Below are 12,370 nucleotides of genomic sequence, written 5' to 3'. Positions count from 1 at the left end.
TCAAATATCATGTTGTTTATTACAGACAATTAAGATCATAAAACAACAATTTTTATACTCTATTTTTTAATGGTAACAATTGTTTTGTGTTTTTAAAATAAAGTATTTGCTTTTCAGTTTAAGAACATGTACATATCTGACAAACTTTATTTAAATTGTCTATTTAATTAAAGTTTGTCTTCTATTTATTGGATAATATGGTGTTGATAATTATTATAAGTTACATACAAAGATATTTTCCTTTAAATAATGCATTATTTCAAAATATATTTTTGTAATCATATTGAATTAGAAACTATTTTACATATAAAAATATTGATTTATTTTTTAATCAATATTCGTTGATACAGAAACAAATGAACATATGATGAATTGTAGAATTAGTTTTTTTTGGAAACTTTGTCATATAAAAATATTAAAAAATACCAACCTTTGATATACTTTGTTTTAATTATTACCACACCATTTTTAATTAAAAACTCCTTAAGTAACACAAATTATTAACAATAATTGTTTGAACAAATTCATTATTTTTATTTAAATCCAAATACATTTGAAAATGAGTATTCATGTATAAAAATTTAATAATAAAGAGAACCACAAAACTGTCGTACATCAGAAAATAGTCTTACAAGTTGTTTTATATTATTTTTCTTTATAAAGTCGGGTTATTATTTTTTCAAAACCCATTTTTTCCCTGATTGTTTAGCCAAATTCTATAAGTGAAAAAATAATCCAGATTTTTTAGTTTGTTTGATACTAAAATCACGAGTGTAAAACAATTTTCTTGCTGTACGACTATTTTCTGTTGGTCTTTAATTTATAAATGTTGTGACATGTTATTTAAAAATGATTACACACAAAAAATATTTATTATCTATTAACATCACACTTGTGTTTATCAAGTGATTTAATATTAACACTTTCATAGTTATCAATATGTAAAACATATATATACATTTCCTAACGATAGTTATAAATCATTCAAAAATAATCATTATAATTATATTCCAATCACAAATTAAACAATTGATTCTATCATCAATCTACAATTTTAAGATTGGATGATTAAATATTAAAACTTTTCATATTTTCATGTGTAAACAAGTAATTTAAGACCGGAACATAAAATACCACATAATTAATTTAGATCATTAAAACAGACACTTTTTTGAGTTGAAAACAATATATTTGTTTATGTTCAGTATATTGTATCATTGAAGAGTTACTAACTATTATGTGTAATAATATTTTTATAAAATTTAGAAAAGAAGACTTTAAACAAAAATGACAAAAAACATTAATATTTGTTTTTTAATTGATTTTAAAAATGCTTTTTAATTATATACATTTTATTTATTAATTGATTGTGGTTTTAATCATTTTTAAAACATACAGTTAAAACAATATTGAAAATAAACAGAGAATTATTTTTGTTGAGTAGAATTAAATAACAATTTAACTCAAATCATTAATTAGATAAATAATATTATTGAAAAATATATAAGACATAATTAAAAGATAATAACATAATTTTTCAGAGTATTGTTTTTAAAACGTTATTTGAATAACACACAATAAACAAAAGAACAATATTTGAAAAATCTTTATATTATTTAAAGAAAATTGTTTATGTTCTGTTTTTACATTCAAAAATTATTACTAATATTTAATTTTGAGACGATATTTTATATTTTAAGATGTTTAAACGTTTTATGATATGTGTAATGAAATATAACATTTAATTTACATATTACAATTGATATTATTTTTTCACTAGCTAATAGTTTGAATATATATATATTTCAAAATAAGACAAATAAAAAATGATTTTAAAATATTTTTATTAAAATATAATTTGTAAATACATATATTATAGATAAAATACAATAAAGGTTATTCGAAAATGTTTAAAAGCTATATTAAAAACAAGTTCAACTAATTTTAAAATTGGCCTATGATAGTTAATCAACTGTCTATTTTAGTATTGATTGAATTTAATTCTTTAAATACTAAATATAATAGGTTGATGTATTTAGAAAATCATCTAATGTGTTTGACAAAAAAATAACAACAATATTAATACAAAAATCATATTTATTGCAGTTTTTTATATTTTTTTTATGTTTAATAAGAAATAATGTTTGGTGTAAATTTTTTAAATGATTAACACGTTCAAAACCGAAACGTAATAATTATTAATTTTTATTTTTTTTCTTTTACCTAAACCCTTTTTTTGCCTTCATACACAAAACAAAATTTTGAAATTTTTTATTTATTTTTGTATCAACTCAAATTTGAATTGTATATTTTATAGTCACACAAATAAACATGAATGAGTTTGTTTGTGTAAAACAAGAGCAAAGCTTAAAAAAGAAAGATGGGGTCTAATGATGGTTTAATATATTTGGTTGTTTTTTTATAAAGAGAATATTGTCATTTGATTATAACGATATTGGTGTTTATATTGTCGTTATATTTGTTAGTGTGACTATTTGACATTGTTTGTCATAAAGTGGATTGACGATGTAGAGTTTTTATATTAAGTGTTGAAACACGATAAAGTGATATGAAATTTCATCCAAAAGATTATTTTTGATCATCTTAGGTAATTGAGTTCTCATTTGTTAATTGTTTTAAGTAAAATAAAACTGACTATTGGCCGGTTTGGGTTAGAAAGGGGTTTTTGAATAAAAATAATAAAAAATGATTTGGACAATTTCCTTTTTACTTATTTTTCTTCTTAAAAAAAGTTTTGGGTTGTGAAAGTGTTAATCAAAAAAGACATTCAAGTTTTGACCAAACTTAAAATTAATGAGTTTGAACTCATTATTCATAACTATAAACAATTAAAATGAACTATTGTTTGAACCTATAAATTTATTTTACATAAAAGAATAAATGTAAAACAAACAAAAAAATAAACCATAATAATAATTGTATTAAACTATATATTAAAAAATAAACACGTTAAAAAAAATCATGAAACTAAAATTACACAGTTTACTATATAATTTTGATTTTAATCAAATAATTAATGTTTAATTAATTGAATAATTAAGTTGTTTATGAATTTTCGTCTCCAAAAAAATAACCAAATCCATTTATTTTTAATTGATATATAAATATATTCAAGAACCTGTGATAATTTGTATTTATATGACCTTAAAGTATAGTTTATTAATATAAAAATAATTTATTTTAAATTTCAAATATAATATAATTGTTTAAATTGTTTAAATTCAGTAAAATAAACAAATATAAAGAAAAAAAGAAAAGAACATTAAAAACAAAAAAAGAAAATTTAAAAAGTTCATCATATTTTTGTAAATAATATGAATTTTCTTAAATTTGGAAAATTAAATATGTCATTTTCATTGTAACAGATTCGAAATTTGGTTTATTTTGAATTGTTGATCAGGTATTAAGGAAATTGATACAGTTGTTTTGTGATTAATAGTTTGGGTCATAAATAATCAATCTGAATTAACAATAATCTAATAATTAATATAAAACTAAAAATTTAAAATGAACCATGTTTTTTCACAAAAAGGCTAATATTGCCTTTTTGTTGTGATCTAATAATTTGTATCTCACTAAAAATTAAAAAAGAACCATGTTTTTTCACAAAAAAATGAAAAAAACAAAAAACATTTGGTTTTTCTGTTTTCGAATAAAAAAGAATATAATTTTGATCTCATAATTGTTTTTGTAATTATTAAAAAATATGTATTTACTAAAAAATATAACACAAATAATTATAATTTTTTATTTTGATATATGATTAATATTATGTAAATTATCGGGATAATTTATCACTTTTTTGTTTTTTTTGAAAAAACCCTAAAAATCAAAAACAATTTAAAATGTTGTTTTTTTACATATTTTATATCCCATAAGTGTTTTATTACATGAAATTTAGAGATAAATTATGCGATTGTGGAATGTTATAATATGGTTATAAGTTTTATTTTTTTGAAAAAATGGTAATTCTTCTGGTTTACTTTTACTATTAATGAAACTATATGTGATTGTGTTAATTTTTAAAAAATATAGAGACTTAAGAAAAAAACCAAGTTATTCAAGTTTAATCGGTAAACATAAACTGTCGTATTCAGTGTGCTGGAAAGTGAATTTAACCATCATACTTTTTTGAATTGTGTAAAATGAACAACATGCATTGGTTTTAATAATTTTTGTAGTCTGTCTGTTTTTTTTATTTTTTTGAGCCTTTTCCATAAATAACATATGATGGTCAATGTACAGGTATTAATTTATTCATTATTTTAAAATAAGTAATTTACAGGTATGGTAAAAACCCATCAATTTGTCTTAAATTCCTCAAGCTTCAAAGAACATTAATTACGAAGTTATTCAGAACAAGTACGATATAAAATTGGACAATTAGAAGTGTTGTATAACAAAAACAAAAACAAATTATACAAATGGAAATTATAAAAAAATATATTTGTTTATAACTGTTCAATACATGATTATAACAAGCCGCGTCTCGTGTAAAACCACAAGAAGTGACATCGGAGAACACGTTTCAACAACAAGTTTGTGGAGTTGGCTTGCAATCGTTATCCGAAAATGTTGTTTCTAAATATATAATATTTTTTTTCTGGTTTTGACCAATCAATCGACGATTTGGGGTTTTAGAAAATTATAGGGGTTTCGTAACGACCCGAATATGTTTTTAACGTATCTTGTGGACAAAAAATAGTTTTAATATTGTCTAAACATCGGGCATTAGGTAAAGCGTGAAAAACCCCGAAACAATTGGGATGGGTTTTTGGGACGGCTTCTACGAAATATTTCAATCTATATGGTCCAAAAGGCATCAGATAACATTTAAAAACAGACTGTACTTTTTTTACAGTATTGGTTTGATGGGAATTAAGTACGTCGGCGAGTTAAAAGATTTTATTTGGCTCTAATTGTGAATTAAACTTTTAACAATTAAATAATCGATTTAATTAATCATGCTTTTCATAATTAGTCAAAAACTATAAAAGAATTAATATCTTTAATAGAAATTTTTTTAAGTTTGATTAAATTGTTTTTTTTTGTTTAACGGTTATTTCGTTAAAATAACTTTTAATGTGTTTTTATAGGTTATTATTAATTAAAAAAAATATATATTATAATTAATAAATATAAAGTCGGCTTTTTAACGTTATCTATTAAACATAAAATAGTTTTAATTTTGTTTAAACTACGGGCATTAAATAATACTTAAAAAAACACGAAACAATTGAAATAAATTTTTGGGACTGCTTCCCGAAATATTTTAATTTTTTGGTCCAAAATAAACCAGATAACGTTTAAAAACAAACTTTAGTATAATTAAAAAACATAAAAGTTTACAAAATGAACTTGTTTAATTCAATTGAATAATTTATTAAATTCATGTTATGTCTGTTTTTATTAACAACGAGAGTGTTTGCCGCAACATCATGTAGTAGTGGGCAGTACCTTTCTGGAACGATTTGTTTTTCTTGTCGAGCGGGGACTTATTCTTCGGGTGGTACAACGACATCATGTATTTCATGTCCTTCTGGCTCGTATTCAAACTCCGGTTCTTCATCATGTACAAAGTGTTCTCCTGGATCTTATGCCTTAAGCTCTGGGTCATCGTCGTGTACCCAGTGTTCTACTGGTAAATACGCTTCGAGTACTGGGTCTACTTCATGTTCAACTTGTTCAGCGGGAACGTATTCTAGTACTGGTGCTTCTAAATGCACGAAATGCAGTGCGGGATCTTATTCCAGTAGCGGAGCTTCTTCATGTTCAACTTGTTCAGCTGGTACATATTCATCATCCGGGTCTTCCAAATGCACAAGTTGTAATGCTGGATCTTATTCTTCTTTGGGATCACCAAGTTGTACACAGTGTACTGCTGGAACACATTCAAATAGTACTGGGGCTTCGTCTTGTAATCCATGTAATGCAGGGTATTATTCAAATAAAGGGGCATCTACATGCACTTCGTGTGAAGGTGGGTATTATTCGATATCTTCTGGCAGTGCAAAATGCACAGAATGTGCTGCAGGAACACGCTCTGAATACACAGTGTCATCAACAAAATGCGTGACGTGTGGTCGAGGAACATATTCGAGCAGCGGAAGTGCTTATTGTACTGATTGTAGAGCAGGAACTTATGCAGATGAACAAGGAAGTTCGTCGTGTAAAACGTGTGCGGATGGGTTTTATTCCACATCTGGAAGTTCGACGTGTGTACAATGTGTTTCCACGAGTTGTGGAGTGTGTTCAAAAACGACGGGGGAGTGCATTTCATGTAATGTTGGCTATTCGTACGATTCGTCAAATAAGAACTGTTCGATATGTCCCGCATCGTATTATTCGAGTGGTGGAACTTCGTTGTGTTCAAAGTGTGCGACTGGGGATTACTCACTCGGTGGTTCAAGTGGGTGTACAGCATGTTCGACAAGTTGCAAAACATGCGACCAAACAAATGGAAATTGTTTATCTTGTTATGATGGATATTTTCTGAACGGTAAAATGTGTGACACATGTTCAGCTGGCACGTACCAAAGTGGTGGAAGTTGTGTAACGTGTGCCGACATGCAATACTCGTTGGCGGGAAGCACAACGTGCAAAAGTTGCAGTTCGACGTGTTTGAGTTGTGATAAGACAAATGGGTATTGCACGTCGTGTGAGTCGGGTATGGGAATTACAACTACAACATGTTCTATTTGCAGTGCTGGTACATACAGTGTTGCAAATAATTGTGAGTATTGTCCACTTGGGACATATTCATCATCACCAAAAAGTTTGCAATGTTCTACATGTGCAGATGGGACTTATGCCAACACAACAGGATCAACAAGTTGCAAAACGTGTAATGTTTTGTGTCAAGGACCATGTGAAAGAACAAGTGGCAAGTGTGTAGCCTGTGTGAGTGGTGCTGTTTATTCGAATGGAGTGTGTTCACTGTGCAATTCGGGAACAATGGCAAATCAAACAACAAACAATTGTGACACATGCAAGGCGGGTACCTATGCTGGTGAAGGCTCTTTTGAGTGCAAAAGTTGTGGAGAGATGACATACTCAACTGCTGGTTCACCATCTTGTCAGCAATGTGACAGTCATTGTGATGGGTGTGATGCGACAAATGGGTATTGTGTCAACTGTGTGACTGGGTATGGTCTTGCAGCTGGGAAGTGTGCCATATGTCCAAAGGGAACTTACTACATGAGTTCTGTGTGTCAGAGTTGTGGTGAGATGGCATACCAAGATGTTGTTGGACAAACCACCTGCAAGTTGTGTGACTCTTCGTGTGCAAGGTGCAATGCAACAGATGGAAAATGTCTCATATGTGCTGCTGGATATGGCTTTGACAATGGAGTGTGTACATTGTGTGGCGACCTCACATATTCAGAAGGCGGTGTTTTGCAGTGCCAACAGTGTTCCACTGAATGTAAGAAATGTGACAGAAAAAGTGGTGCATGCACATCGTGCGAAGTCGGCAACAAGAGAGTTGACAACAGCTGTGTGTCGTGTGCTCCATCTGGATATTCGATTTGTGCACAGACGAGACATCAGATGGTATTTGTGTATCATGTGAAGATGGATTTTATTTGAATGAAAGTGCCGACTGTCAACCATGTAGTGATATTCACAACGACTGTCTGACGTGTTCAAAAACAACAAAAACGTGTCTCTCATGTGCAGGCAACATGATATCAACTGGCACCAGTTGCGTTGCATGTGAAGTTGGGATGGTCAAAGTCACAGAAACGACATGCGACTACTCGTACAATGTCATCCCAAAGTGTCAGATTGCAGACTTTGTCAATAATCAACACATTTGCACCACATGTTTTGCGCCATACGTCACTTCAAGTGACTTGAAGGCGTGCAATTTGGGATACACAACTACAACATACTACAACACATATGACCACCAATTACGCACCAACATGGATGGGTGCATCAACCAAATCGATACAATGTGTTATTCGTGTGATACAACAACAATGTTGTTAAACAGTGTTTGTAATGTTAAGCACGAGAAGTGTGAGAAATACTCGCAACACGGCTGTGACAAATGCGTTTCAGATGTGATCACATCAAATGGCAATTGTGTTGTTAACACAAATTGTAAATATGAAATCAACAGAGAAATTGGCACCGAGTGTTTGTATTGTGTTGATGACGTGTCGTGTGGCAAAGCAAAACAAAATTGTGAAACATCACACAATGAGTACTGCTACTTGGCAATCAGTGGATATCACACAACAAACGACAACACCGTTGAACAGTGTGAGAGTGAAGTGTGTGTCATTTCAAATGGAGTTATCACCGATTTGAAATGTAAAGAAAACAAATTGTTGATAGATGGCGTGTGTACAACTAATACTATGTGTTCTGTAATATCATATGGTGATTGTACTAAGTGTAATTCAAAACAACACATCTCACAAGGAAAATGCTCACAAAACAGTGCAAATTGTGACAACCAAAATGGAGATATTTGCATCGTGTGTAACAACTCCATCAACGTTGACGGTGTGTGCACAGACACCCAGTCAATTCATTGCAGTTCATTTGACAAAGTGTGTGTCACATGTGAGAGTGGCTATTACAAAGATGTTGATGGCTGCAAAGAGAAGACTGGCGTTTTGTCTAATTGTGGTGTTGTCTCGTCACTCAACACCAAATGTGTCGAGTGTGAGTCCGATTACAATTTCAATGGAATTTCGTGTGTGCCACAAACACTTCCAAATGAGACCACCAAACAAACAACTAAAAACGTAGACACACAGACAGACAGCCACTGTGAAGTGAGCACCACAAAGGGGTGTCTGAGGTGCCTCAGTGGGTATTACCTCGCAGACCGGATGTGTGTGAAGTGTGAGTATCCCTGTGTCTACTGTTCGAATCGGACATTCTGCACAAAGTGTGACGACTACTCGTATGCAAACAGCAACGGCGTTTGCACTGAAATCAACGCACTTGTCAGTGTGTGTGACGTGTTGATGTCAACATATCGCGGGTGTGTAACTTGTAAAGATGGGTACATGCGGTCATCTGATGGGTCAACATGCATAAGCTGTGATGTGTCATGCAAGTCGTGCACAAACGAAGGAAACTGTGTTGTGTGCGAAGAGGCATTTTATCGTACGTCATCAAATGTCACCAAATTGTGTTCTCCACAAAGCGAGTTGACTTCGTGTGCAAACAAAACAACAGTTGGTTGTATGCTATGCGAAAGTGGGTATTATCTCTCCAACAATTTGTGTGTGAAGTGTCAAGACACGTGTACACAATGTTATGGCATCGATGAGTGCACCGACTGTGTAAAATACAGCGTTCTTGTGACAGGTGTTTGTTCGCATTACACAACCATCGAAAACTGTGTTGAATCTGCCAACAACAAATGTTCAAAATGTGATGACAACTACAAGTTGAGTGACGACATGTTGAGTTGCATTCACACAACAAATTACGGCGTTGTAGTTGGCATCCCAATTGTCTCCGTTTTCATTATAGTACTCATTATCATAGGTATTATTGTAATTACAATAGTCGTTTTACAAAAGCGCAAGGAAACAAAGAAAATGGAAAATATCTGTGTTTTTAAGATGAGTCGTTCAAACATCGCAATGAGTGTGTTAAATGACAATGTCATGACAAACAAAAAGTCGCTGACATTTGATGACACCAGTGAAGTCATTCCCGTCGAAAAAGAATCACGTGAACTTCTCTGTGTTGGCAACAAAGGCAAAGGCATTTTGAAAGTCCAAATCACAACACGTGGCGGCTGTGATAAATACTCAATTCGCACAGAGCCGCAATTGGTGACTCTGAAGAAAGGCGAAGCATGCGAATTTGAGGTATTTGTGACACCGCACTGTTCACTGAAATTGCACGACGAGATGATGATAGTCACAATGAACATCGAAAATGGCGAGACTGTGTCTGTTCCAATTGCCATTGAAATCACAACAGAAAACTCGACAAAATTAGATTACGACGAGTTGAAAGAAGACAAGAAACTTGGTGAAGGCTCGTTTGGAATTGTCTACAAAGGAACTTACAGAGGAAACGTTGTTGCTATCAAGAAAATGAAACAGTCAAATGACACAGACAAACTCATTGATGAATTCGAAAATGAAGTGTCAATGTTAGACAAATTTAGAAGTGAGTATATTGTCCACTTTTATGGAGCTGTTTTTATACCAAACAAGATATGTATGGTCACACAATTTGCACAATATGGCAGTTTACAAGACTTGATCAAACACAGAAAAAATGAACAAATTCCGCCAATGAAACTTCGGGTTAAAATGCTGATAGATGGAGCTAGAGGTGTACTGTATTTACATGAAAATGGGATATTACACAGAGATATCAAGCCCGACAACATTCTTGTTATTTCACTTGACTTGATTGAGAAAGTCAATGCTAAATTGACTGACTTTGGAAGCGCGAGAAATGTCAACATGCTGATGACCAACATGACATTCACAAAAGGTATTGGAACTCCAGTGTATATGGCTCCGGAAATTTTAAACAAAGAGAAATATAAAAAACCAGCTGATGTCTTTTCATTTGGAGTCACTATGTATGAAGTCTTTGGGTGGTCTGAGGCTTACCAAAATGACACATTCAAATTTCCATGGAAAATCGCAGAGTTTGTAATTCACAACAATCGACTGAAAAGAAAAGATCCAATAGAAGAAGAGCAGTACAACATCATCGCTCTGTGTTGGTGCCAGGACCCCAAAAGTCGTCCACAAATGGAGATAGTAGTGGACCAACTTGAAAATTTATTATGATTGTTTTATAAACATTTCAAATTGAAATACAACCAAATAAATTAACCAATTCAAATGAATTATGATTATTTTTGTAAAAGTTCAGACAAAATGGTAATTATATTCATTATCATAATGCTTCATTAATAATTCGTTTCATTTAAACTTTTATCTTAACACTTAATTGTTAAAAAAGACATTATTTTGTCCACCTTTTTGATTTTTTGTTATAGAACTTAAAATTATTTTTTGAAATACTACATACCTTATATTTACTATAATTTAAATAAAAAATAATATAAAAGTATTAAATAATATTATAATAGTTTTAATAGTTTTAATAAAAAATTTCAATAATACAAAAAATACATAAAGCCTTGACAAAACGAAGGAAAAAAATATAGATAGAAAAGAAGAATAGCAGCTAGAGACAAAGCTGATAAGTGACAAAGTCCGCGACAATATGTAAAGACTTTTTAAAGCTGCTTTAAAGCTTGAACACGTGTTCGATGATGTGTCGAATAATATTGATAATTAATTTATATATTTAAAGGATCAATATAATAAATAAAAGGTGCCTGATATACTGAGGTACTTAACTCATACTTTAATAATATTTTGTTGTTAACGTACACTCTCAAAAACCCCACTTTTCAGAAGTACCGTTCTTGGTGGGTTTTACTGTATTTGTTGATATTTATTATTTCTTTTATCCAATTTCCACAATCCGACATATAACAAACATGAATTACATCTGTTGAAAATTATAATTTGTTTACTTTTATAAACGAAATACTTGTAGAGGCCTTTGTATTATAAATAAATATGTTTCGATTGTTTTTATTAACAAAATAAAATAATTCTATAAAAAATATATTCATTATTCAACGTTTATAAAAAAATTAAAGAATAACCATTCTTAAAAATTTGAATATTGAAAACCACTTGGTTCTAAGATATGTAAAAAAATAATTCAAGTTGATTATTTTTATCAAAGACTGCTATAAATAAAACCAGTTTATTATTATAATTTGATATCAAATCGATATATGATATACAATGATAACCACAAATTGGTCTATAAACAAAAGTAATTACAACAATGATTGCAACTGAATTATATAATACATCAAAATGTTATAATAATAGATAATAAAACAAACATTTGGGCGTAATCATTAAAAATTTGAATTAAAAAGTTCTATAGTTTTAACAATTAAGTTTTAACAATTTAAACTATAACAATAATATGTTAATTTAATATATCAACTCATGAAAAAATAAAATAAATACTATTAAAAAATAATATGTTTATTTTTAAAAACTTAAAAAGATATTATTTTATTGTTTAAAGAGTCAGTTTTTAAACGTTATCTCGTCTCAAACGTTATTTGGCGGACAAAAATATAGCTTTATTTTTGTCTAAATATCAGGCATTGACGACATAATTGGGTCGTCGGTGATTTAGTCTTCAGCTTCTCCGCATGGCATATAATTGTTTCCGGTTTGTTTAATCATCCAATTCAATCTTTTTTTAATTACGCCTGCATGATTGTCGAATTCGTCTTAAAAAAATTCAGCCC

General features: G+C 30.2%; 2 protein-coding genes across 2 annotated transcripts; both read left to right on the top strand.

Annotated features, from left to right (window-relative positions):
* Positions 1 to 5,412: 5,412 nt before the first annotated feature.
* Positions 5,413 to 7,608, top strand: EIN_105250 (E-selectin precursor, putative; the record flags this gene model as incomplete). The annotated part of the gene is made up of 1 exon (XM_004255475.1): positions 5,413 to 7,608. The coding sequence occupies one exon, from the start codon at positions 5,413 to 5,415 to the stop codon at positions 7,606 to 7,608; it is 2,196 nt and encodes a 731-aa protein (XP_004255523.1).
* A 95-nt stretch (positions 7,609 to 7,703) lies between these two features.
* EIN_105240 (protein serine/threonine kinase, putative) lies at positions 7,704 to 10,808 on the top strand (the record flags this gene model as incomplete). Its single annotated transcript, XM_004255474.1, has 1 exon — positions 7,704 to 10,808. One exon carries the CDS (start codon positions 7,704 to 7,706, stop codon positions 10,806 to 10,808), a length of 3,105 nt encoding a protein of 1,034 aa, XP_004255522.1.
* Between the last annotated feature and the right edge of the window lie 1,562 nt (positions 10,809 to 12,370).

The sequence above is a fragment of the Entamoeba invadens genome (assembly GCF_000330505.1).
Source record: "Entamoeba invadens IP1 unplaced genomic scaffold scaff_1105074726611, whole genome shotgun sequence".
Taxonomy (NCBI): Eukaryota; Evosea; order Mastigamoebida; family Endamoebidae; genus Entamoeba; species Entamoeba invadens.
This window is presented reverse-complemented; position numbering and strand designations above follow the sequence as displayed.